Below are 27834 nucleotides of genomic sequence, written 5' to 3' on the forward strand. Positions count from 1 at the left end.
TATCCTCACCCGCCGCATCCACCAGCATCTCCGCCAGCACCGCCTCCTTCCCGTCACCCAGTGTGGATTTCGGCCATCCTTCTCTTCCGACGATCTTCTCCTTCACCTCACTCATCTCCTTTCCGAACAGCTTAATTCCCGTCGCTCCGCAATCTTCCTCTCCCTTGACCTCGAACGCGCTTATGACCGCGTCTGGCATTCCGGTCTCCTCTTCAAGCTCCAAACCTTTGCCCTTCCCATTAACTACGTCCGTCTGATCGGTTCCTTTCTCTCCCACCGTCCTTCCTATGTCACCATCCATAACACAGATTCCTACACCTTTTTCCCCTCCGCCGGTGTGCCCCAAGGCTCCGTCCTCTCCCCCCTTCTGTACCTTTTGTACACGGCGGACATGCCGCCGCCGTCGCCCCCCGTCCACCTCCTCCAGTTTGCCGATGACACCGCCTTCCTCGCCCTTGCCCCCACCCTGCAACTCTCCCAACGCCTTCTCCAATCCCATCTTGACCGATTCACCGCTTGGTGTAACCAGTGGTTGCTCAAGGTCAATCCTTCGAAAACCCAGGCGATCATTGTAGGCAAAACCACCCCTTCCTTCCGCCTCCTTGATTTCTATCTCACCGTCTATGGCCGTCCCATCGCCCTCACTCCCACCCTTAAGTACCTTGGCGTCATCCTCGACCGTCGCCTCTCCTGGACTCCCCATCTCCATACAATCCAAGCCAAGGCACGTTCCCGACTCCATCTCCTCAAGCTCCTTTCCGGCCGTACGTGGGGTCTGGACCCTTACACAATCCTCCACACCTATAAATCCCTCATCCGCCCTATCCTTTGTTATGCCCATCCAGCCTGGATCTCCGCCCCCCCTACCTTTTATAAATCCCTCCAAATCCTTGAACACCATGCTCTCCGCCTCGCCTATCGCATCCGTCTCCCCTCCCCCACGCGGATCCTGTATGATCTCATCCCCTTCCCCCACCTCCTCCTTTTCCTTGAAAGGATATGGATCCTGTACACCTCCCGTAAACTCGATCCTCCTCACCCGCTCGTCTCCCCAATCCTCTCCCATCCCCGCCCGCTGCCGCGCCTGTATTCCCACGTCCCGCCCGGCCTCCATCTCTCCACCCTCCTTACTCTCTCCCAAGGTGGCTTCCGCCAGCTCCCCCTCCCTGATGATGTCCTCCTCCCCTCCATCTACCCCTCCTATCAACTTTGACCCTGCCCCACCACCCACTTCCGGTGTCCTTTCCTTTAGGCACCCTCCCTCCCTCCCTTCTCTTCCCTTCCCTCCCCTTCTCTTTCCTTTTCCCCCGTCCCCTCCCTCCACCACTCTTCCCCCCCGGGCTTCCCCTCCCCCTTCCTCCCTCCCCCCTTTCTCCCCTGCCCGTGGCATCTCCGCTCTCCCCTCTCCCTCTCCCACTCCCCTTCCTCCTCCTCCTCTCTTGGCAGGTCCCCGGACTCGCACACGTATGGTGCACATTCGCGCGCCGGAGATCATCGCCGTCAGTGTCTAGTGTGTGTGCTTCGTTTTGTGTTTCGTGCAGTTACAACTCCACTGTTCACATGTGCCGTCGCAGCTCTCCGTGTTTTGTGCGCCATGTCAACAAGTGTTAGTGTTTTTTCGTCCAACGTGAACGGCGTCTTGTTTTTTTGTTTTTTTTTGTAACTACTTTCTTTGCCCGCCATTTTTTGTATTTTCTGTGTCACCTATCTCATATTATTGTACCCCATACGGCTGAAGAGCGGCGTATTAAGCTGCTGCCAGCCCGCCTTGTATGAGGTGCTGAAAATTACAATAAAGGAAAAAAAAAAAAAAAAAAAAAAAAGAGCATCCTGTGTAGCGTTTGGTGGAATGGGTGGGTGATGTTATCGAATTTTTTTATCACGAGTATTGCGGTACGGAAACGAGGTTTTTGACAGTGGGTAGCTTCGATCAGTCTACAACACTGTATAGCGGAAGGGCTTCAGAGTCAAGTGAGGGAACTGTCAGCTCCTATCGGAGACGTTCGTGCATGAAGATGAGCGCTCTGGGGCAGTAGTATAGGTCGAGAAACAGAGAGATCGCAGTTTCTAGCAGCAGGAGTGTAGGGTGTTTGCCGATTGGTAACTTGGATTGGGAGTAGAGCAATGCAATGGTGTTATTGTACACTAGCTCAATTGAGCCTTGTGGGGTAGAGGTTTTAGACGGCATACACAAGGTTGATGGTGGGGGCAGCTGTGGAGGTGGCTGTGCCCGCAGAATGCGAGGCAACTGTAGGACAAAAAATAAATAGAGAGAGTAACTTAACATCCTTCCTCTCCAGCAGCTCGGCACAGACTGAGTCTTTCACCCACTAATTCGCAAGTGGGGAAGGCGTGGGCGGAAGAGGGGGTTAGGAGGGGAAGTTATGGAGGGAGAGGGGTGTGTGGGTAGTGACGTCATGCGATACTAGTACATCTAATCTGCATGGAGAGGAGGTGAAGAACACCCACCCTCCCCCTTCCCCCAGGGAGAGCCGCCATCTTCAATAAATTTGGCATCAATTCAGAGTGGCATCAAACGAACATAGATAATCCAACAGATCTACTCTCGTGAGACCTGTCTTCCTGTTCGTTATAGTGAATGGAGCTTCATACCTCACTGGTCATCCTGTTCAACCTCAGAACACACTATTATTCTCTAGACCTTCAGAGATTCGAAAGTTGCGTCACCAAATGTTCGTCGTAAGTGGAAAGGAAGCGGTCTTTGACTTAAAAAAGTACACGTTTTATTGGAAAATACTACGTATTAAATGATGCATTCTGCGTCTCAAGACAAAGTCGAGTCGTAGCAGTATCAGCCGCAATGGCTTAACTGCAATATTCTCGTCTTTTGGGAATTCGCCGGTTTTAACAAGAAACGTTTTCATCAGAATATATTTCACTCAAGGATTGAGAAGGTGCTACCGATTCAAAAAATGACGAGTTTAAGTCCCTTTCTTCTGGACATCCTTATCAGAGTCGGACATTTCCATTTCTCTGGACTTCCTGGCAACATAAAATTGGGCAGCACCTCCGTGAGGCAGCACCACTGCGAGTGTATTCTAATCACGTACATACACGTTCGACTTCATCATTTCTTTGTTGTCATTGTCATGACAGAACTGAGAGAAGAATTTGGGATATTTTGTGAGTCGAGGTTCAGCTACGCACGCGAGCGCAGGACACACCGTGTACATTTGTGCTTTTCTTAGGAGCATCTGCCAAGAAGTAAATATTATCTATGTTTGTACCCGGCTGAATAGTGTTACTTACGTTTAGAGCTTGGGCGTTTATTCTCTGCATTTGCTTTTGTGTGAAAAAAGCTTCCAGTGTTCTAGCACACCACCATAAGGGCTGCTTTCGCCCGATTCATTTTAGTCTAGACGAGTTATGATCCGATTCTGTTGCATTTTGGATACGTTAAAAAGCAACACGTGTTTGAGTTGAATACCACTTCAATCGCGTGAGAAGCAATTTTGCGCAGGGTTATGGCTCATTTTTCTTCATTTCACTGGACTATTTCAATTAGTGACCGTTTTGTACAGTAGGTGATTAGTCAGTGGAGCTCCAGCTTCAGGGTAATATCGTACACACACCCAACTTAAACGAAAATCTTCGCGCGACTTCCCGCCCTTCTATCCCAACGCCCACGCGCGCGCGCACACACACACACGCACACACACACTCACACACAAGCGCCCGCGCACGCACGCCCACACAGAAACGCTAATGGAATTTGACTGATGTATATATAAACAAAAATTTAGACTCTTTCAGTCCTTCCATTTTAAACGCTTGTACAGTGTTGGACATTCAGAAATAAACGTATATTTTCGTATTCTTGAACTATCGACTGTAAGCGTTAAGAATCAAATAAGTGTTTCGTTTGCAGGGAAAAAACGTCAAGTGGTCATCAAATTTGGTTAATGTAGTTTTCCAGGCATTTCACCAGAGCGTGGAAAACTTACGGGCAGCCGATACCTTGAACCAGAACTTCAAACTGCTATAACTGTCCGCACTGTAGAAATAGTGTGGTATCCTTGAGAATGTGACAGGTACATCACACCAGTGTGCGCATTCCGTGATACTGGTGCTGGAGAATAATCCGGCGAGATAGTAACGATGCCGTGTACTACGCGAAACTGACTTCCATTTGGCTGAGGCAAGACTTGTTCTACCTTCGGAAATAATGCTTTGCATGGAGCTTTGTTTTCATGTTTTAGCTACGCTTTGTTATGTGTGGCTTACTCTGAAAAATATCATCGTATTCGTCACCTAACGTGTTAAGCTACCTTTATTATTGTAATCTGCCCTCGATTTAGAGAAATCATTGTAGTTTCTCAAGAGGCAAGCTGTCTTGGTGTATGTAAATCTCAGTTTGTTGAGTTCCAAGAGTTAATCGCCAGACTGCATCTTAATAATAATTTGGCCACTCCAGAATTGATTTCATATTTAATGAGATACTACCAGAGCGCAGAGACATCTTTTCCATTCATATTTGTAGTCGGAGCCATTCGTCAAAGAAAATTTATCTCGAAAAAAAAAACAACGAAAAATAACAATGCAGTTAGATGAGAACAAAGGAGAGATATGCCGAAATAAAGATTTTATTTATTGCAGTGCTTTCAGAAAAACTAAAATCGTATATTGTTCGCTAAATTGCTTTCCGTTTTGAATAAAGTACAGAAGGTAAATAACATCGAATGAAACCTATTATGAAATGGTAATACACTCCAAGACGAGCGCTGACACAGAGTGTGTGAGATATATGTTATTGTACGTTTCGAATTTTATTAGATTTTTCAGTTTTCCGCCATTATCCGCACCATTTCATATTCCCATATGAGCATTCACCTGTTCAGAAAGCTCGCAGGAAATAGAATTATGTGGGTAAAAGTTTTAACTTGCAAATGCAATCTTGCCAGAAGATATAAGCGTAAGCAGAAGAATCCATTGATGTCAATATTGTGGGTGGTTCATTTTGAGATACATGTTTCCACAATAGAGAAAAAAAGAAGGCGACGCAAATCAGAAATTAATCCTCACAATAGCACTTTGGTTCCATGAGATTCTCGCCTTTAGGCTACAGTCGCACGTGACGTTCTGCTGAACAGGTTGGAAAGCTTCCGCAGACAGCCACAGCTAGTCAGCGCGCCTTGCTGGCGACTGAACTTGGTGGAGGGGCGGTGGCCCGCGACACGACCGACCCCCTGGACTGGAAGCTGACCGAGGGCAGCGGCGTGGTCCCGCTTCTCGTCGCCAGGGAGCGGTCCTTCCGCGCCCGCAGCCACTCGTGGATGAGGATGCGGTCCACCGTGATGCGCAGCGTGATGTCCGGCTCCAGGATGTGTCTCACCAGGGCCTTGGCCTGAGCCGACAGCGTGTCCCGCACGCGCGTTCGGAAAACCCAGTTGCGCTCCATCTGATCCTTGAGAAGCCTGCGGAGATTCGAGTCATCGAACGGCATGCCGGCGTTGAGCATAATGTACAGGATGATGCCGAGCGACCACACGTCGGCGAGCTTCGGGTTGTAAGGGGTCCCACTGACAACTTCCGGAGCCGCGTAAGCTGCCGAACCGCAGTACGTGTGGCTGAGCACTCGACGTCCATTCTGGTCCACGCAGAACCGCGCGAAGCCGAAGTCCGCAAGTTTCACGTTGAACCTGTGACAGTATGTCGTAATTCTACAATCGAACGAGACTGTCTGAAAACAGCTGTGAAATACATTATAAAAATACAATTAATTTGAATATATGGTAAATAACTACAGATTGATTTCTATTAGGTCCTCATTCGAGACGAGACACAAGCAAATAAGACAAGTCCTGCACTGGCAACTCAATTTTCACCGAACATCTCTCAGGCAGTGGAACCCTATTGGGTAAAATTGTGTTTTTTGGTCCCAGATGAGATGGGTCGTATTAAGCTGAAGGTCGTGCTATCGACTCAGGTCAGCTGGCCATGTTGCTCAAAAAAATATGTAAGAGACATAAAGTGTTAATATCCTCAGATATAACAAAATACAAACTATTTGGATCATAGTAAAAAGTGATACAAGACAGATCATAGTAAAAAATGAGACATGTCAAACGAGTTTCGTTAAATGCAGATAACGAACAGATCAAAGGTAACGTAAAAGTGACAGGCGATTTTAATAACAAATATCTGTCATTAGACTATAATTTATGTTTGAACATTTTCTCTGTGGATAGTCGACTACTCTAATAAAACTGAATTGCATTCTACATTATCAACTATGCTATAAATCAATCTTCAAATGGTATCAATCAAATCAGTGAAAATATAGTCAGTTGTTTATTTTGGGTTTCCGCCGTATTGGATGGTGCGACTGCAGCCATGTGATGATATTCAATTATAAATAAATTAGTCTTCGGCTGCAAGGATGGTTTTTAAACTACTTTTTTGCAAAAAGTAATTAGAAAACAATCTTGCAGCCAGAGACTAATTTATTTGTAATTGCCAGTAAGCAAATGTTGTTCAGCTGAATTTTGTGACATACGAATTTACTCGCGTAATGAACTTTCTGTAGTAGGTTTCTCCATGCAGGCTTCTCAGTGGTTTGCAGACAATGTTTGTAAGTGTTGAACAACTGAGGCACTGAAACCCATAATACTCCAAACACAGAGACAGTATTGAGAAAAATAGATATTCGTGAAAATCAGATTTGTAGGCAAACTACCAGTCTCATAGGTTTGACTTGTTTTTTAACTAAGTCAAAGTATGAGCTATTTCCCGCGAAAAAAATAATGCGTCCACTTTGTTATGAAATTTGAATTAATATTTGCGAGTATTTCTATTAATGTTAATTCACCAAATTTTTGCTTGTAAGCTAGTGACAACAGTGTCTTTTTGAGTTTTAGTTTACGGTTGTAAAACATGTAATTAATGTGAATCTATAATTACAATATTAAAATCAGATACTGTATGATCCACGTACACAATTATTCCAGCATTCCTTGTTCCTCTTTATTATTTTCATAACCGGATTTTTTGGCTTCAGGTTCAGACAAAACTGTCTGTCCATTTCAGGCATGAAATCTAACAGTTTTGTTACGTCTTTCGGTTTCAAGGTTGATATTTGCCTTGCAACTACGTACACGGGCAATAGATTTTGCAAGGCATATACAGACTGTGAGGAAATGACAAATTGTGGTCGCCCTTGTCGTGATTTGCAGAAAATTTTGGTCTCCCAAGACTCCAATGGATAATATGTTACTTTAAATATCAATCTGTGGCAAATTTTTGAAAACTTTATCAGTGTAAAATTTCTTAAATGTACATTGTTATGATGTACATCAATGTTTGGTTTGGTAGTGATGGCGTTAACACTTGTAAAGGTTCTGAAATCATTTGTACCAGTTTTACAGACTATAAAAGGTTTAGGTACCCTTGCTTTCTGTATAATTTGACACTAACCGTCAGGTGAGAAAACTGAAACTGTTATCCTCTTCAATTTTTCGATACGACCACAGTCAGCATCACATGACAGAAAAGTGTGGCCGGGAACAAAATTGTGCTTTGTCCCCCTCGGGCGCATGTGGAAGTGAATACCAAAAAAATCGGCGAGACAGGTTCTTGCGAATGTTCATATATAGAATATGGGCCTACACCACGGATAAAGCTAGTTCACCATAACATCGACGGATGTCAGGAGCGTGCATAAATGCTACACTCTCGGAATTGACGTTGGAGTGCTTTCGGCTTTATGGTTCTCAGCGCCTCAGTTATAATTACTACCCTTTTTGTAGATGATACCATAAGAATAAAAACGAGTAAGAACTTTCTCACTGCAAAAACAATTAATGAAACATTTGAATACATCAACAGGTGATTCAAGACACATGGATTGACACAGAATTATACGACGGTGTGCTGAAAAATAATGCCTCCGAATTTATTTTAAAAAACTCTTAAAGCTTTTTAAATGAAACTAACGTTATTAACATTCTTTATCTTTATTCTTCGTGACTACGAATTCATTTCTCTCCCTGGCGACGAACACATTTCACCCAATGAGACACCAGTTTGGGGATACTGCCACTGTCTAGTGTTTGACTTTGTGAGGTCGTCAAAGTTGTTCTTTACGTTTTGGAAACAAATGAGAGGGTGGTCCAGGTGCGGACGAACTCTTCCAATTTGAAAATAGATTACAGCATGCTGTTTCTCACGCATCAACATAGTTACATTACAAACTGCCATCGAACACTCTACAATTCAGAGTCTAGGATAAATATGTAGAATGTTAACAACGTTTTATTTATTTAAAAACGATTTAAGAGTTTTCACGTAAATATTCGAAGGCATTACTTTTCAGCATGCACTCATAATACGCCACCTGACAAAAAAACAAAGCATCCATAAGACGTGGTAACACACACCACACACACACACACACACACGCCACTGGCAGGTACGTACATGATTGGAGGTATGATTCTGTGTGACAGGGAGAACGCCCACCACAGTGCATTAAAGTCGTTCGTGCTTAGTGTCGGTACCAAACCTGCTAGCGTATTTACAGGTCGTGAACAGCTAATAGCAACTTTTTTTTTAAACGAAGACACCACAACAAGAAATATGCAGCAGGACTACGTTGGGCTAAAAACTAAATTATCACCCGTACTTCTAGCATGCGATGTAACTATCCGCTCCCCTACCACTGTATACTTGTACTGGATTTTTAAAAAATAATAATAATAAAGGCGATGACGGTTCTGCGGAGAAAGGTATATCTTTCGCTAGTATTCTCCACTCTTGCGGCCCTTCCACCGGGATAAGAATAGGATTGTCAGGGCTACAGACATTACTGAAGAACGAATGAAACAGTGGCACCCGTAATCCGAACAGTGTTTTCCTGTTGCACCGCACCGCACACTCCAGAATGCTTGTCTTGAAATCATGAAGGCTGTGGAAAGAGCTCGAGAATTAATTCGTTGTTTAAAACTGAAAAAAATGCGAGAGGACTTCTCCCGCGAAGTATTCAAAGTGCATCAGACCGCTCGGCAGTCGTTACACCTGCCGACTCGACCGCCACGACAGCGCTCTAGCTGTCCGGCTCCGACACATGGATAAGCAAAACGCTAAGATTACACTGAGGTGACAAGAGTCATGGGGTACCTTCTAATATCGTGTCGGACCTCCTTTTGCTCGGCGTAGTGCAGCAACTCGGCGTGACATGGACTCAGCTGGAAGCACCTACAGAAATATTGAGCAATGCTGCATCTGTAGCTGTCCATTTGCGAAATCGTTGCCGGTTCAACATTTGTTCACGAACTGACCTCTCAATTATGTCCCATAAATGTTTGATGGGTGAGCGGACCATCCGCTCGAATTGTTCAGAGAGTTCTTGAAACCAGTCGCCAACAATGGTGGCCAGGTCACATGGCACTCACTTTGTCATCCATAAAAATTCCATCATTGTTCGGGAACATGAAGTCCAAGAAAGGCTGCAGATGGTCCCCAAGTAGCCGAACATAATCATTTACAGTCAATGATCGGTTCTGTTGGACCAGAGGACCCAGTCTACTCCATGTAAAGACAGCTCACATCACTATCTAGTCACCATCAGCTTGCTTAGTGCCTTGTTGACAAAATGGATCCATAGCATTGTGGGGTCTGCGCCGCACTCGATCCCTATCAGTCTTACCAACTAAAATCTTACCAACTGAAGTCGGGTTTCATCTGACCAGGCCATCATCGTCTGACGTATGTGGAACGGAGTAATATGTCTGCTCACAACACTTATAAAAGGCAATAAAGACACCACCTCTCAGCCTCCCTTTCGTCAGAGTATCGCTTACCCCCTACCCCCCCCCCCCCCTTCCCCATGCTCTCGCCATTCACGAATATTCCAGTCATCGATCTATGGCTTTTGCATCTACTTGATTTTGACTGATAAGGGTGGCTCTAGATGTCACCAGCCAAGTCAGAGAGCCCTGATAACGCTCTTGAAATCCCATCATGTTGCAACAGCACTGTTCCATTCGTCGCAAGGCTATATACGCCTCTACCCGTCACTGGCCATGTAAACAGCTATCACAAGTAGTAAAACTAGCACACTAACGCACAAGAAGAAATTCACAACCATTGCTGACATCCACATATTTTTTACGATTGGTACTGCTCCTAGTGATTTGCAGTCAATGACGTAATCGAACAGTATCAGCTCTCTTCGGCTACATTACATCCAATAGTTACATTGATCTACATTCACCTCCAACGACCGCCAGTCCTCAATCCTCTGCAAATCGCTATAGCTTAGCATTTTCGCAGCCCTGCTGTAGACAGGAGCCTACATCAAATGCTCAAATGTTCAGATGTGTGTGAAATCTTATGGGACTTATCTGCTACAGTCATCAGTCCCTAAGCTTACACAAAACTTAACCTAATTATCCTAAGGACAAAGACACACACTGATGCCCGACGGAGGAGTCGAACCTCCGCCGGGACGAGCCGCACATTCCATGACTGCAGCGCCGTAAGACCGCTCGGCTAATCCCGCGCGGCGAGCCTACATCTAAATACATATTACGCTAACCACAGGACAATGTGCAACATGTCGTAGCAGTGTTATCGATTTCTTCATTCTTTTTCCACTCACATGCATAATGATCGAGTGAAAATGAATGTCTGTATGCCTCTTTACATATCAAAAATCTCCCCTAAGATCGTAACGCCGGAATAGGTTTTTAAATGGCCAATTAAGCCTTGCTGCTGCACCTTTAGTATACGGGGACAACATGTAAAATCTGATACCTAAGACTTGCAAATCATCAATATCGAATGATTACCTATACGTATGCCCCTGCGTGTGGTCCTATTCTCCATTATCGTATTCTATAGATCACTATGCTACATATGCGATGCTGTAATGATATAGGAATATTCGGCAACAGCATAGTGCTTTGTGAGAAATACATCATCTGTTTTTTAGTTGAGGTACACCTCCATAATACGATTCTAACAGTATCACAGAGCTTTTAACAAACACACTATCCGTTCAGTCATTTACATTGGTACGACAGCCTTGCAGTTCACCGCACAATTCAGAGTTACTGCAAGATTAGGGAAAGATTTGGAGTTTAATGATCGTTCGCCAAATAGAGTAGGAGAAACTGTTCTGGTGTACAGTGTGGGGCGTTACTGAATGGATTTATTAGTATAACTTTTTTTTAAATTTTTCGCTTGATGTTCGTCAGTGCCTTCAAATGGTTCAAATGGCTCTGAGCACTATGGGACTCAACTGCTGAGGTCAATAGTCCCCTAGAACTTAGAACTAGCTAAACCTAACTAACCTAAGGACATCACACACATCCTTGCCCGAGGCAGGATTCGAACCTGCGACCGTAGCGGTCTTGCGGTTCCAGACTGCAGCGCCTTTAACCGCACGGCCACTTCGGTCGTCAGTGCCTTCTGCCTGGCGGATAGCTGCAGCGTCTCAGTCACGTTGCCCAGAACCGGGTAGAACCACCCTGAAACTCAGGTGTTGAACCATCACCAGCTAAATTCATTTGTTGCTGACGAGGTAACGCTATCGAACTGCGCGTCTTACGATCTGGCCGACCAATAGAGAGGCTTGGAGGCGGTCAAGTGGGGGTGGAACTGCGGCCAGCTGCTGGGAGCGGACACGCTGTCCGCTCTCTTCTGCTGGCAGCTGCCGACGCGACCAGACGTTCTCCTCTCCTGCTCTCTTTGGCGGCTGCCCCTTCAGTCTCGTTGGCTTCTCTAGGCCTGCCTTTCCTTTTCACGGCATTAAAACTTCATACAGTTAAAACTATGTTTGATTTTTCACCTCAACGGGTGCCTACTGCTTTCCCCTCCTGGCCAATCCTGACGCATTAACACCGGAAACGCATATATCGAGTGGCAGCTGACACCTAAATACGGCACACTGTGTTTTGGCACTCCTGTCTTCAACAGCAGAAGTGCGAGTACACCAATACTCACTGTGTGTGCTGTTTCAGATTTCGGTCGTTCAGCCATTGTAATATCATCCAAAGTGCAAAGCAAGATGGTGTACCTACTCCAGCAGGTTTTGGATGCAATAAAGGTGGGGCTCAAAGCATATAAAGAACAGTTATTTGCGAAGTACTATCGCGTAGTTTCCAAACTTCTGCCAATACTATTTAAGTACAACGATGCTGTGTGCGATACTCCTTCCCACCATTAACAAATGTTACATTAAAACTACAGTCTTCTACACCATATACAACTCATACTGATTTTTGAAATGTACTTCTGTATCGGTAGTATTTAGACAGGATCATACTCCAACAGTACATTTCCATAGTTATAAACCAGGACTTAAAAATATGATAATCCCTCGTTTTATCCGGATTCATAAGTTAGTAGTTTTCAACACACGGCCATTGGAATAGTATAGGTTCATGATACATTTCAAAGTCAACCAGTTCTGCTTCAGATGAATTTCTTATATTCCCTTTGCATTCGTACATAATCCTCCTGCTCCTGATTGTGGCAAATGGAACAATGTCTCTAGAGTGCACAGACTTCCCCTATTAAAGTACTTTTATGACATCATCAATCTCTCCAACATATACCACATACATTAAGAAACGAACCACCTTCTACCGTCAATTATGATTTCATCTGCTGTGTACTGCTCTTTACTAAAAGTAACACGACACTTGGCCGTAGGCAGAGCTTAGATTTTCTTTTACTCCTTGCAGTACACCTATATGCAGAATCTAGTCGCTATTAGCTTGCAATGCACTTGTTACCGGATCGTTCGGAAGTGTGTAGCACATGTCGTAACAGTAGTATTTTGTTCGCACTCGAACTGAAAATTTTTTTTAATCTTAGGGAAGACTCCATACGTTGACAGAGTAGTGGTATCGTATGTCAGTTCTGTGTGTCGACACCAAAAATTCTTGGTCCTTCAACAGAGGTCAGGCCCACGTGAGCTTGAAGTCGGGAAAAAATAAGAAAAGAATACATTTTAACGATGAGGCTTTTTTTTTTTTTTTTCATCAGTCTTCTGACTGGTTTGATGTGGCCCGCCACGAATTCCTCTCCTGTACTAACATCTTCATCTCAGAGTAGCACTTGCAACCTACGTCCTCAATTATTTGCTGGATATATTCTCTGTCTTCCTCTACAACTTTTGTTCTCTACAGCTCCCTCTAGTACCATGGAAGTCATTCCTTCATGTCTTAAGATGTCCTATCATCCTGTCCCTTCTCCTTATCAGTGTTTTCCACATATTCCTTTCCTCTCCGATTCTGTGCAGAACATTCTCATTCCTTACCTTTAATCAGTCCACCTAATTTTCAACATTCGTCTGTAGCACACATCTCAAAAGCTTCGATTCTCTTCTGTTCCGGTTTTTCCACAATCCATGTTTCGCTACCGTACAATGCCGTACTCAAGAAGTACATTCTCAGAAATTTATTCTCCAAATTAAGGCCGATATTTGATATTAGTAGATTCTCTTGGCCAGGAATGCCTTTTTTGCGATAGCTAGTCTGCTTTTGATGTTCTTCTTGCTTTGTCCATCATTGGTTATTTTACTGCCTAAGTAGTAGAATTCCTTAACTTCATCTACTTCATGACCATCAATCCTGATGTTAACTTACTCGCTCTTCTCATTTCTACTACTTCTCGTTACCTTCGTCTTTCTGCGATTTACACTCAGTCCATACTCTTTACTCATTAGACTGTTCATTCCATTCAGCAGATCATGTAATTATTCTTCCCTTTCACTCAGAATAGCAATGTCATCAGCGAATCGTATCACTGATATCCTTTCACCTTGAATTTTAGTTCCACTCCTGATCCTTTCTTTTATTTCCATCATTGCTTCCTCGATGTACAGATTGAACAGTAGGGGCGAAAGGCTTCATCCTTGTCTTACACCCTTTTTAATATGAGCACTTTGTTCTTGGTCGTCCACTCTTATTATTCGCTCTTGGCTGTTGTACATATTGTATATGACCCGTCTCTCCCTATAGCTCACCCCTAATTTTTTCAGAATTTCGAACATCTTGCACCATTTTATATTGTCCAACGCTTTTTCCAGGTCGACAAACCCTATGGACATGTCTTGATTTTTCTTTAGTCTTGCTTCCATTATTAACCCCAACGTCAGAATTGCCTCTCTCGTGCCTTTACTTTTCCTAAAGCCAGACTGAGCGTCATCTAGCGCATCCTCAATTTTCTTTACCACTCTTTTGTATATTATTCTTGTAAGCAACTTGGATGCATGAGCTGTTAAGCTGATTGTGGATAATTCTCGCACTTGTCAGCTCTTGCCGTCTTCGGAATTGTGTGGATGATGCTTTTCCGAAAGTCAGATGGTATGTCGCCAGACTCATATATTCTTCACACCAACGTGAACACTCGTTTTGTTGCCACTTCCCCCAATGATTTTAGAAATTCTGATGGAATGTTATCTATCCCTTCTGCCTTATTTGACCTTAAGTCCTCCAAAGCTCTTTTAAATTCCGATTCTAATACTGGATCCCCTATCTCTTCTAAATCGACTCCTGTTTCTTCTTCTATCACATCAGTCAAATCCTCACCCTCATAGAGGCTTTCAATGTATTCTTTCCACCTATCTGCTCTCTCCTCTGCATTTAACAGTGGAATTCCCGTTGCACTCTTAATGTTACCACCGTTGCTTTTACTGTCACCAAAGGTTATTTTGACTTTCCTGTATGCTGAGTCTGTCCTTCCGACAATCATTTCCTTTTCGATGTCTTTACATTTTCCCTGCAGCCATTTCGTCTTCGCTCCCATGGACTTCCTATTTATTTCATTCCTCAGCGACTTGTATTTCTGTATTCCTGAGTTTCCCAGAACATTTTTGTACTTCCTCCTTTCATCAATCAACTGAAGTATTTCTTATGTTACCCATGGTTTCTACGCAGTTACCTTCTTTGTACCTATTTTTTCCTTCCCAACTTACGTGCATTAGTGTCAGATAGACGTGATAAATTGAAGGTCTTGCGTCTGAATAAGATAATCGAAGTTTCTGTTTAGGACAGTTTCGCCTGTACGCAAACGTTTGTTTACATTCTTAACTGACGTTAAATAAGCGGGATTATCAATTAAGTCAGTCCACAATACTCAGTATTTACGTTTATTACTGTCATTTAGACTCAATAAATTGAAGGTAGCAGTTTTTATACTTTTTATTAGGTCATTCTTCCCGTGCACATAAACGTGTGTTTACATCATAAATACGAGGGTTAACCATTTTAAGTTAGTGTACAATACTCAGTATTCACGTTTATTAGTGTCATTTAGACTCGATACATTGAAGGTAGCTGTTTTTATACGTTTTGTTAGGAAAAGTGATACTGTCAGTGAATTTTAACCTCACTTGTATACGTCTGACTAGCGCAACCTGCGACCATTAACAGTTAAGCAAACGTAAAATACGTGGTAAATTAGTGTTCCACTACAATATCTGAGTAAATCAGTGTTACAAAACAACTTCTGAGCCCTTCTTACAAACAGTTTAGTTAGCAGAAGGCTAAAACTCACCTCGCCGTCTGCTTAAATACCTTAGCTTCTTGTGGGCTTTAGTGATCGTGTACTGTAAGACCATCGGTTCCTATATAGTAGAGTTCGTATTTGTGCTTTACGTTCTGAACTCTTATTGTTATCTAAGGGTTTTGTTTTGTACCTGCACCTGTGAGTGTGCAATACTCATTATTTGCGTTTATTAGTATCATTTAGACTCGGAACATTTAAGGTAGCAGTTTTTATAGTTTTATTAGGTCATTTTCACGTGCACATAAACGCTCGTTTACATTATATATACGAGGGATAATCAGTAGGTGTAGCTTACCGTAGGTTACTGTTTAATTCGTTAATAATATTCACTAGATAGCCCCTATCAGTTTACTGTAGGTCACTGTCTTATTCTTTAGTATTCTCTAGATAGCCCCTAGCAGGAAAATAAGCACCAGATCTAGCTCCTATCACACATTTTTATTGTGTTTCATTTTTGAGTATCCTTTCTGCCAACTACAGGGTAGCTGTTAATCTTGTGTGGCAGTGGGTTTCCTCGCCGACCGGAGTGGCCGAGCGGTTCTAGGTGCTTCAGTCTGGAACCGCGCGACCGCTACGGTCGCAGGTTCGAATCGTGCCTCGGGCATGGATGTGTGTGATGTCCTTAGGTTAGTTAGGTTTAAGTAGTTCAAAGTTCTAGGGGACTGATGACCTCTGATGTTAAATCCCATACTGGTCACAGCCATTTTTAGTAGGTTTCCTTAAGGTTCTTATAGTAAATCAGTTATTATATAGATGGATAGCGACTGTGTCTGTTGTGTGCGGATCCAGGAGGAGTTGGCCACAATCCAAACGCAGCTGGAAGCTTTGTTGGCCACCTTGAGGTGTGGTGGGGATGGGGTGCGTGGGGCAGCCTCTGCTGTACTAGATTTGCAGGGGGAGGGGGGGGGGGGATGTCACAGCTCTCTGTCACTGAGCCGACCTCAGATGTGAGTGAGCCAGCCGGCCCACTCTCACCTCAGTGAGGGTGGCGGACTGTGTCGAGGTCTCGAACCTCAAGGCGAAGGCTGCATGGGGGATGCAGGCTCCTGCCAAATCCCACGCTCGTTGCTAATAGATCCAGTGTGCTATATGATGCTGGGGGAGGGATGCCTGACGTCGGGGTTCCGAGGCGGCCTCCATCTCTGCAGGAGTGGAAGCCGAGCTGACGATCTGCAGCATCGTATGTGGATGTGCCAACTGTAAAAATTGTTAGTTGACCTAAACAGGTCATTCCAAAGGATTTAAATATACTAAACCTCATGTTAGTAAATTTTCGAAGTGTCTGTAACAAGATCCCCGAGTTACTCTCCGAAATAAACAGTAGCAATGCCAATATTGTATTAGGTACAGAAAGCTGGTTGAAACCAGACATAAATAGCAGCGAAATTTTGAACTCGGATTGGACAATGTTTAGGAAGGATGCTATGGGAGGTGGTGTGTTCATTGCAGTTAAAAGCCGTTTAAATGCAGTTGAGATCGATACTGGGACGGACTGTGAAATAGTATGGATAAAGCTGTCAATCAGACAAGGATTGACCATTGTATTAGGATGTTTTTATAGACCACCAGCATCCGCAACAAACGTCGCAGAACGTTTCAGGAAAAGTCTTGAGTACATAGAAAATAAATATCCAAATTTACCATTAGTTGTAGATGGAGACTTTAATCTGGGATCGATTGACTGGGAAAATTACACATTTATCACAGGGGACAGAAGCAAAGACTCGTGTGAAGTGATTCCACGCGTGCTAGAGAAGTATGTGCCTAGCAAAAATATAGTGGTGGGAAAGGATCCAGCTTGGTACAACAAACATATTAGGAAGCTGCCGAGAAAGCAAACAATTTTGCACAGTCGTTTTAAACGTAGTCACTGCCCCGCTGACAAACAGACATTATGCAAAATGAAAGCAGCTGTCAATAGGTCAATGAGTGATTCTTTTAACGAATCTGAAAGCAATATTTTATCTGCATATTCTAAAAATAGCCCCAAAAAATTTTGGTCGTACGTAAAATCTATGAACGCTACAATAATTCAGTACCTTCTTTTGCTGACAGTACGGGTAATATAACTGATGATGATAAACAGAAGGCCGAAATTCTAAACCTAACTTTCAAAAACTTGTTTACGTTAGAGGACTGCAGCATCATTCCGCCTTTCATTTACCGAACAAATGCAAGGATGGCTGACATATGTTGACTATGCTACAAATATATCACCATTCTTATCCATCATCTATCAGAGATCATTGGAACAGCGGAAAGTTCCACGGGACTGGAAGAAGGCCCAGGTCATAGCAATCTATAAAAAGGGTAGAAAATCGGATGCACACAATTACCGGCCAATTTCACTGACATCGATTTGTTGTAGAATCATGGAACATCTTTTGTGTTCAGACACAATGACCTTTCTAGACTCTGAGAAGCTCATCTCCAGAAACCAGCACGGTTTTAGGAAACAGCGGTCATGCGGGACACAGCTGGCCCTCTTTGTGCATGATACACAACAGGCTCTAGATACCGGCTCCCAGGCTGATGCCATATTTCTCGACTTTCGAAAGGTGTTCGACTCAGTTCTGCTCCAAAAAGTGCGCGCTTATGGTCTATCCGATGACATATGCGGTTGGATAGAAAGTTTTCTAACAGACAGGGAGCAGTATGTCGTGCTGAACGGGGTGGCTTCAACAGACACAAGCGTAGATTCAGGTGTGCTCCAGGGCAGCGTAATATGTCCGCTGCTTTTTACGATTTACGTAAACGATCTGGTTGATGGTATTCACAGCGGCATTAGACTGTTTGCCGATGATGCTGTAGTCTACAGGAAAGTAGTATCACATCAAAGTTGTGAACAAATCAATGAGGATTTGCAGAAAATAAACGCGTGGTGTAATGACTGGCAGTTATCTCTCAATATTACTAAGTGTAACCCACTACGTATAACAAGGCGAAAATCCCCATTAATATACTAGTACATAATAAATGCCCAGTCTTTGGAAGCGGTAACATCCGTCAAGTATCTGGGTGTGACTATTCGAAATGATCTCAAATGGAATGATCAGATTACACAAGCAACGGGAAAGGCAAACTCTAGATTGCGGTTTACTGGTAGAATTCTGAAGCGGTGCAGTCCTTCAACAAAGGAAATAGCCTACAATACGTTAGTTCGTCCAAAGGGTTCAAATGGCTATAAGCACTAATGGGACCTAACATCTGAGGTCATCAGTCCCCTAGACTTAGAACTACTTAAACCTAACTAACCTAAGGACCTCACACACATTCATGCCCGAGGCAGGATTCGAACCAGCGGCTGTAGCAGCAGCGCGGCTCCGGACTGAAGCGCCAGAACCACTTGGCCACAGCGACCGGTTTAGTTCGTCCAGTCTCAGAGTACTGTTCGTCTGTATGGGACGCTTACAAGTTGGGCCTGATTCAAGAGATTGAGAAGGTCCTAAGAAGAGCGGCAAGAGTCGTGACTGGTACATTTAGCCATCGCGAGAGCGTTACAAATCTCATAGAAAGTTTGAAGTGGGACACACTTGCAGATAGACGACGTGCTAAACGGAAGGGGCTGCTCACTAAATTCCGAGATCCGATCTTCGCCGAGGATGCAGAGCATATATTATTACCACCAACTTTGAAATCGCGCAATGATCACCATTCAAAGATAGGGGAAATTAGAGTTCGTACTGAGGCGTTCAGACAGTCGTTTTTCCCTCGTGCGATCTGCGAGTAGAACAGAGGTGGGGAAATATGACTTCGGCGCGAATTGTGCCCTCCACCACACACCGCTTGGTGGCTAGCGGAGTACATATTTAGATGTATATGTAGATTGGGAATCAGTACAGGTGCTGATGACTGCGCAGTTGAGTCCCCCATAAACCAAACATCATCATCATCTAAGGCTCGAAGATGCTTATACTTCGGCTCACGTGATCATGACGTCACTTCTGGTTACGTATTCTGAATTTGCTTGTAAACGTAGCGCAACTGTAAATACCTAGCCCTACAGCATTGTTTTTCTGTATGTGTGTATCGTGAAGTCCCTCCCTCCTCCCTCACCCCAACCCCTCCCACATTGTACTGGGTAAGTCAGGGATAGGATTCAAAGATGATGTACCATGCGTTACATCTGGGAGAGGGTTCAAACGTGGATCCATTACGGCAGGGATACGTTTCGAAGATGAATCCGCCCGCATTATGTTCGGAACTGTGTCTGACGGTTGATTCACCAGCAGTAGATTCGGGGTAGTTTTCGAAGGTGAAACCACCCGGAGTACGTCAAGGGCGGCGTCTGAAGGTGGATTCACCTGTGGTAGCTCTGGGGTAAGGTCTGGTGCGTCCCCTTCAAGAAAAACAGCGCAGTCGCGCTAGGTGTTCACAACTGTCTTACACTATCGGTAAATATTATCAGAAGTGAGTCATGATCAGGTGACCGAAAGTGTAGGCATCCTGTATCTTTAGAGTAGGCTACATATTAATGGAGCTTTGAATGCAGGTCACTTTGTTGTAACACTGTGGATGTCTGACAGTGTTGGGGAGGTACATCTGCTGTAAAAGTGTATCTGTGGTGGGTTGAACAGTTTCTTTTGTACGATACTTGTAACCTGTGCACAATGAATGTACTCCCACAATCATCTCCTGAATCAGCTTCATTATCCAGTTCAGTGTGTGATGTATGGGAGATTAGGTTAGCTCACCCTAAATATAGAACATACAATGCGAAACTGCCATCTTTCAAAGTTTCGTTTTTAGCTATTAAGCAATGTTCTGACAAACTAGGTGAAGCTGGTATCTTTTATACCAGTGACGGAGATGAAACCTTGTATTTCCATTGTATTTCCATTGGGCTGAATATGCTGTGCGGTTTTTCAGGTGCCTGTTTCTGCTTCCCGCGAAGGGTAAGTATTTTTTTTTCGATAATATTTGTCAGAACATGGATACAATAATTACCGTAAAGGATGCAGCTAATAACATATCTCCATCACATCTTCTGAAAGCAGTATCAGAACACCACGTGACTGTGAGAGCTTACGGCAATGCTCATCTGTGTAAAATCTGCTTCAGGAAGAAATGGAAGTACTATTCTTTTCCTGCAGACATATTGCTGCTAGCGCTAGAAGTAGATCTACTCTTTCTTTGTGTGCTGTGTTTCAAAGACCTGTTTTAACCACAGCAGGAGCATTTTTGACGAAAGCAACGGTGCTGTAACAGATACTATTCCTTTATGATATATATTTTTGTACATTTTTAATATACATGGTGAAAAATAAAGAATTATTCAAAATGCATTCTTTTCCTGCTTTTTTTCGACATCAAGGTGCTTAGGCCCGCTCTTAATACGATATCGAAGATTACACTGTGACGTCAACACCGCCTGACCTGTCTTGAAGGATCGAGATTTTTTAGTGTCGACACACAGAACTGACTTACAATTACGCTATTCTGTCAACGTATGCAATATTCAATGGGATTAAAAAAATAGCATTTTGTCCACCAGCAGAGTACTATTTAAGACCTGTGCTACACACTTCCGTATGATCCGGTAACAAGTGCTTTCCGACATGTTGTAGCTACTAAATTCTATATTTGGGCGTACTGCAGGAAGAAAAAGAAAATCCGAGTGCTGCCTAAGAGCATGAGTCATATCACTTTAATAAAGCGCAATATGCAGCTGATGTAACCGGAACTGGCGGTAATAGGTACTTGGTTTCTTAATGTATGCGATATATGTTAGACAGATGGATGATGTCACATATGTTGTTGTTGTGGTCTTCAGTCCTGAGACTGGTTTGATGCAGCTCTCCATGCTACTCTATCCTGTGCAAGCTTCTTCATCTCCCAGTACCTACTGCAGCCTTCATCCTTCTGAATCTGCTTAGTGTATTCATCTCTTGGTCTCCCTCTACGATTTTTACCCTTCACGCTGCCCTCCAGTATCAAATTGGTAAGCCCTTGATGCCTCAGAGCATGTCCTACCAACCGATCCCTTCTTCAAGTCAAGTTGTGCCGCAAACTCCTCTTCTCCCCAATTCTATTCAATAGCTCCTCATTAGTTATGTGATTTACCCATCTAATCTTCAGCATTCTTCTGTAGCACCACATTTCGAAAGCTTCTATTCCCTTCTTGTCTAAACTATTTATCGCCCATGTTTCATTTCCATACATGGCTACACTCCATACAAATACTTTCAGAAACGACTTCCTGACACTTAAATCTATACTCGATGTTAACGAATTTCTCTGCTTCAGAAACGCTTTCCTTGCCATTGCCAGTCTATATTTTATATCCTCTTTACTTCGACCATCATCAGTTATTTTGCTCCCCAAATAGCAAAACTCCTTTACTACTTTAAGTGTCTCATTTCCTAATCTAATACCCTCAGCATCACCCGATTTAATTCGACTACATTCCATTATCCTCGTTTTGTTTTTATTGATTTTCATCTCATACCCTCCTTTCAAGACACTGTCCATTCCGTTCAACTGCTCTTCCAGTCCTTTGCTGTCTCTGACAGAATTACAATGTCATCGGCGAACCTCATTGTTTTTATTTCTTCTCCATGGATTTTAATACCTACTCCGAACTTTTCTTTTGTTTCCTTTACTGCTTGCCCAATATACAGATTGAATAACATCGGGGAGAGGCTACAACCCTGTCTCACTCACTTCCCAACCACTGCTTCCCTTTCATGTTCCTCGACTCGTATAACTACCATCTGGTTTCTGTACAAATTGTATATAGCCTTTCGCTTTCTGTATTTTACCCCTGCCACCTTCAGGATTTGAAAGAGAGTATTCCAGTCAACATTGTCAAAAGCTTTCTCTAAGTCTACAAATGCTAGAAACGTAGGTCTGACTTTCCTTAATCTCTTTTTTTTTTATGCCTGTCTCTCCCAAAGCTGCCAGCAGTTCTAATGGAATGTTATCTACTCCCGGGGCCTTGTTTCGACTTCGGTCTTTCAGTGCTCTATCAAACTCTTCAAGCAGTATCATATCTCCCATTTCATCTTCATCTACCTCCTCTTCCATTTCCATTACATTGTCCTCAAGAACATCGCCCCTGTATAGACCCTCTATATACTCCTTCCACCTTTCTGCTTTCCCTTCTTTGCTTAGAACTGGGTTTCATGCAAGTGGTTCTCTTTTCTCCAAAGGTCTCTATAATTTTCCTGTAGGCAGTATCTATCTTACCCCTCGTGAGATAAGCCTCTACATCCTTGCATTTGTACTCTAGCCATCCCTGCTTAGCCATTTTGCACTTCCTGTCGATCTCATTTTTGAGACGTTTGTATTACCTTTTGCCTGCTTCACTTACTGCATTTTTGTATTTTCTCCTTTCATGAATTAAATTCAGTATCTCTTCTGTTACCCAAGGATTTCTAGAAGCCCTCGTCTTTTTACCTACTTGATCCTCTGCTGCCTTCACTATTTCATTCCTCAAAGCTATCCAATCTTCTTCTACTGTATTTCTTTCCCCCATTCCTGTCATTTGTTCCCTTATGCTCTCCCTGAAACTCTGTACAACCTCTGGTTCTTTCAGTTTATCCAGGTCCCATCTCCTTAAAATCCCACCTTTTTGCAGTTTCTTCAGTTTTAATCTACAGTTCATAACCAATAGATTGTGGTCAGAGTCCACATCTGCCCCTGGAAATGTCTTACAATTTAAAATCTGGTTCCTAAATCTCTGTCTTACCATTATATAATCTATCTGATACCTTCTATTATCTCCAGGGTTCTTCCATGTATACAACCTTCTTTCATGATTCTTGAACCAAGTGTTAGCTATGATTAATTTATGCTGTGTGCAAAATTCTACCAGGCGGCTTCCTCTTTCATTTCTTCGCCCCAATCCATATTCACCTACTACGTTTCCTTCTCTTCCTTTTCCTGCTGTCGAATTCCAGTCACCAATGACTATTAAATTTTCGTCTCCCTTCACTACCTGAATAATTTCTTTTATCTCATCATACATTTCATCAATTTCTTCATCATCTGCAGAGCTAGTTGGCATATAAACTTGGACTACTGTAGTAGGCGTGGGCTTCGAGTCTATCTTGGCCACAATAATGCGTTCACTATGCTGTTTGTAGTAGCTTACCTGCATTCCTATTTTCCTATTCATTATTAAACCTACTCCTGCATTACCCCTATTTGCTTTTGTATTTTTAACCCTGTATTCACCTGACCAAAAGTCTTGTTCCTCCTGCCACCGAACTTCACTAATTCCCACTCTATCTAATTTTAATCTATCCATTTCCCTTTTTATATTTTCTAACCTACCTGCCCGATTAAGGGATCTGACATTCCACGCTCCGATCCGTAGAACGCCAGTTTTCTTTCTCTTGATAACGACGTCCTCCTGAGTAGTCCCCGCCCCGAGATCCGAATGGGGGACTTTTTTACCTCCAGAATATTTTACCGAAGAGGACGCCATCATCATTTAATCATACAGTAAAGCTGCCGTAGTTTCCCCTTGCTTTCAGCCGTTCGCAGTACCACAACAGCAAGGCCGTTTTGGTTAGTGTTACAGGGCCAGTTCAGTCAGTCATCCAGACTGTTGCCCCTGCAACTACTGAAAAGGCTGCTGCCCCTCTTCAAACACCACACGTTTGTCTGGCCTCTCTACAGATACCCCTCCCTTGTGGTTGCACCTACGGTAAGGCCATCTGTATCGTTGAGGCACGCAAGCCTCCCCACCAATGGCAAGGTCCATGGTTCATGGGGGGGTCACATATCAGTGCATTAATAGGGGGAAGTCTATGCACTTGAGGGACAATGTACCATTTTTCACAGACAGGAGCAGGAGACACATAAGGAGAAAAATGTAAAGATGCAAGAGCAATGTAAGAAATCCATCTAAAGCAGAACTGCTTGACATTGAAACGGCCATCAGCCTTTACTATTGCAATGATCTTCAATAGATGACTACCAAATTATGGATTCGGATAAAACGCGAGGACTTTTTAACAGAATGGATATCTGCAGAAGGAGATGTAAGTATGTGGATGTACATTCCAGAAATCTACATGAGTTACATACGGTGCAGAAGACTATAGTTTTAATGGAAATTTTGTTAGTCATGGCAAGGAATAAACTATACAGCATCACTGCACTTAAATAGCCCTGACAGGGGTTTTTAACTTACGTTACGTGCATCTGATTCCATTCACCGCTGGATTACTGGATATATTTTTCTTCCTAAGCTAATTGCATTTCGAGATCAGGCGGGAATGTATATGCACGTATATGAAACGGAAGACTAGTCTTTAAGCAGCATTTGTTAATGGTGGAAGGGCGTAACACACTCAGCATCACTGCACTGAAATAGTCCCGACAGACGTTTGGAAACTGTTACATAAATCTGATTACATTGCTTCGCTCGATGGCTGGGTATTTTCATCGTAAGCAAATTACATTTCGTTATCAGTGGGGAGTCTATAGGCACTTATATGGCATGGAAGACGGTAGTTTTAATGGAAAAGTTGTTAATGGTCGCAGGGAATACCGCACACAGCATCACAGTACTTAAATAGTACTGGCAGAAGTTTGGAAACTACGTGGCAGTATTTCGCAAATAACTGTTTTTTATATGCTCTGAATTCCACATTTATTGCATCCAAAACCTGCTGGAGCAGGTATACCATCTTGCTTTGAACTTACGATGACATTAAAATGGTTGAGTGACCGAAATCTCAAACGGCACATCTCCATCTCAATGCTCCCACTACCTTAAATTAGACGATACCATAGATCTAGTCTCGCACCATGGCATCATATATCGCTTCCAGCGTTCAGGACACTTTGATGGTTTCGAAACAGGCTCTACGGCGACTCTGGAGCCGTTAATTTTAACGTTAGCAACACCAAGCACAATGGGTATTGCTGCAGTAACACTAGCGCTGTCGGAGACGGGCGTGGAATGCCGAGCAAGACTGTGTCCTACTTAAATGTCAGCTGCCCGTCCATATATACATGTCAGCTCGCCGCACAGCTTCTCCCACTCTATTTGAACGAGCACCAACCACGTACCCTACCATACATTCTCAATTTCCACTGTTCAGCTGTTATCCAGACATAAACATGTATAGACCCGTTTGTGGTTAAATGATACGAATTGGCGCACAGTAACATCGACAGCTCAACACTGCATAGTCACGGTATACCAATCATCTGAGTCCACATCTATTCATGTTACGTAGCTGATCTGCGAAGCAAAAGCATCATGTGAATGCTGCTAGGACCGTATAGCTTGGCACACTTCATTGTAATATGTAACGGAAAATATCTGTGGGAAAAACGACGTATTTCTCCCGCAAAGGTAAGGGTGTTTTAGGATATATAGGGAAGTATTTTTCACTCGATCAAAGAGTGGGATTGGGATCCAAGGATACTCGGTAATACTGCTACGATGCAACCTCCACCACGCGCTGTACAGCGGCTTGCGGCGTATGTGTTTTAGATGTAGGATGTTCGTAGGTGATGGAGTTATCAACAGGAAGGTGGGAAGACCTTTGGTGGAGCTGGAAGCTGATCTGAACGTAACGAAATCTACTGCGCGTTAACAGCACTAGAAATCCTGCACACTGTCACCTGCGTATTAACTCCCGCAGATGCCTTGCAGTAAGAATCTGTAGCGAGTTAAGTAGAATGCACTTGCCAGGGTTACATTCATATGCCACAAATCTCGTCGGCATGTCGCCTAGAAACTGCGCCACTACAATTCGGGCCGAAATGTAAAAGACACTAAAATGACTGCTGCTGCTGGATGTAACATCAACACTGATTTGATCTGGTTTATACTTGTTGATTAGTTGCCTCCTGATGTGCGACAGTCGGATAAGTACTTGATTTGCTTTTAAATAAATACCGCCATGCATTTTTGTATTAGTTGTGTGGACATATTATGCTCTAAATTCAAATGGCTCTGAGCACTATGGGACTTAACTTCTGAGCTCATCAGTCCCCTAGAACTTAGAACTACTTAAACCTAACTAAGCTATCACACACATCCATGCCCGAGGCAGGATTCGAACCTGCGACCGTAGCGGTCGCGCGGTTCCAGACTGTAGCGCCTAGAACCGCTCGGCCACCCCGGCCGGCTATTGAGCTCTAGATGGAATACTGTATCATGGTCCACTCTCGAATATAATGTGGGGGAAAATGAACACTGCTATGGTGAAACTCAAATCTTCTCCTACTCTTGCAGTAGATTTGAATTGTGCATGGAGGTGCGAAGCTGTTCCACTAACGCAAGTGATTCAGGGGATGGTGTGTGTGTGTTGAAAGCTCTGTATTATGGAGATATCCCAATTGAGAAACAGGTGATGTATTTCTCACGAAACACTATCCTGTCGACGAAGACTTCTGTATCATTACGCCATCGCACATCTAGCGTAGCGATCATTGAATACGATAATGGAGATTAGGGCAGGTACAGGAACATATTTATAGATAGTTATTCGGTATCGATGGTTTGCAGGACAGATTTTCTGTGCAGTCCTCGTGTATTAGAGGTGAAGCAGTAGAGCTACGTTGGCCATTAAAAAAACCTATATTTGGAGTAGTGCTCATAGAGGACGTTACGGTATAGACACGTTAGGGTGAATAAAAGTAGCCTAGAGAATAGAGTTCCAGGATACAAAGGAACACTGCAAAGGGAAGGAAATACAGTAGTAACCTGACTATTGCTGATGTTGAAAGCGATCACCATTCATCTCTTGCTTCTTTTGGGCCCTGGTCGGCAAGTTTCTAAAGGTGAATCAAAGGTGGACTGCTTGAATTGCTGCAGTCTCATCCGAAATGTTCTGCTGCAGTTCACGAAGACGATGAAGATGGTTGCGATACACCTTGGACTTGAGGGCTCCACACACAAAGTAATCGCACACTGACAGATCAGGTGACCTCGGTACCCAGGTATGACCGCGACCAGACTGACTTTTGCTAACAACTCGGTCAGGAGTGAAGACTATGCAAATATGCTGCAAGGTTCGGTTGGCTGTATGAGTTATTGCTCCATCCTGTTGGAGGTAACTGTAGGTATTTTCCTCCTCCGTCAATGCTGCTACAAATCCACGTCCAGTCGTATCCTCTCGTCCGGGGCACTTTTATTTGCCACATCCTGTATAAAGGCATACAGACATTCATTTTTACTCGATCATTACGCATGAGTGGAAAAAGAAGGAAGATATAGACAATACTGCCACAACATAGCACCGACCACTGGTCTGCGGAATATGTAACTAGATGTAGGCTCCTGTCTACAGCAGGGCTGCGAAAATGCTAAGCTATAGCGATTTGCAG

General features: G+C 43.5%; 1 protein-coding gene across 1 annotated transcript in view; it reads right to left on the bottom strand.

The window, feature by feature from the left end:
* Positions 1-5097: 5097 nt before the first annotated feature.
* The window catches only part of LOC126480821 (testis-specific serine/threonine-protein kinase 3), a 67007-nt gene continuing 44270 nt past the window's right edge, over positions 5098-27834 (bottom strand). Inside the window, exon 4 of the mRNA XM_050104159.1 lies at positions 5098-5660. Coding sequence (XP_049960116.1) covers positions 5144-5660 — 517 coding nt within the window. The 3' untranslated portion in view covers positions 5098-5143. The remainder of the gene's footprint in view (positions 5661-27834) is intronic.

Source organism: Schistocerca serialis, chromosome 5 (assembly GCF_023864345.2).
Source record: "Schistocerca serialis cubense isolate TAMUIC-IGC-003099 chromosome 5, iqSchSeri2.2, whole genome shotgun sequence".
Lineage (NCBI taxonomy): Eukaryota > Metazoa > Arthropoda > Insecta > Orthoptera > Acrididae > Schistocerca > Schistocerca serialis.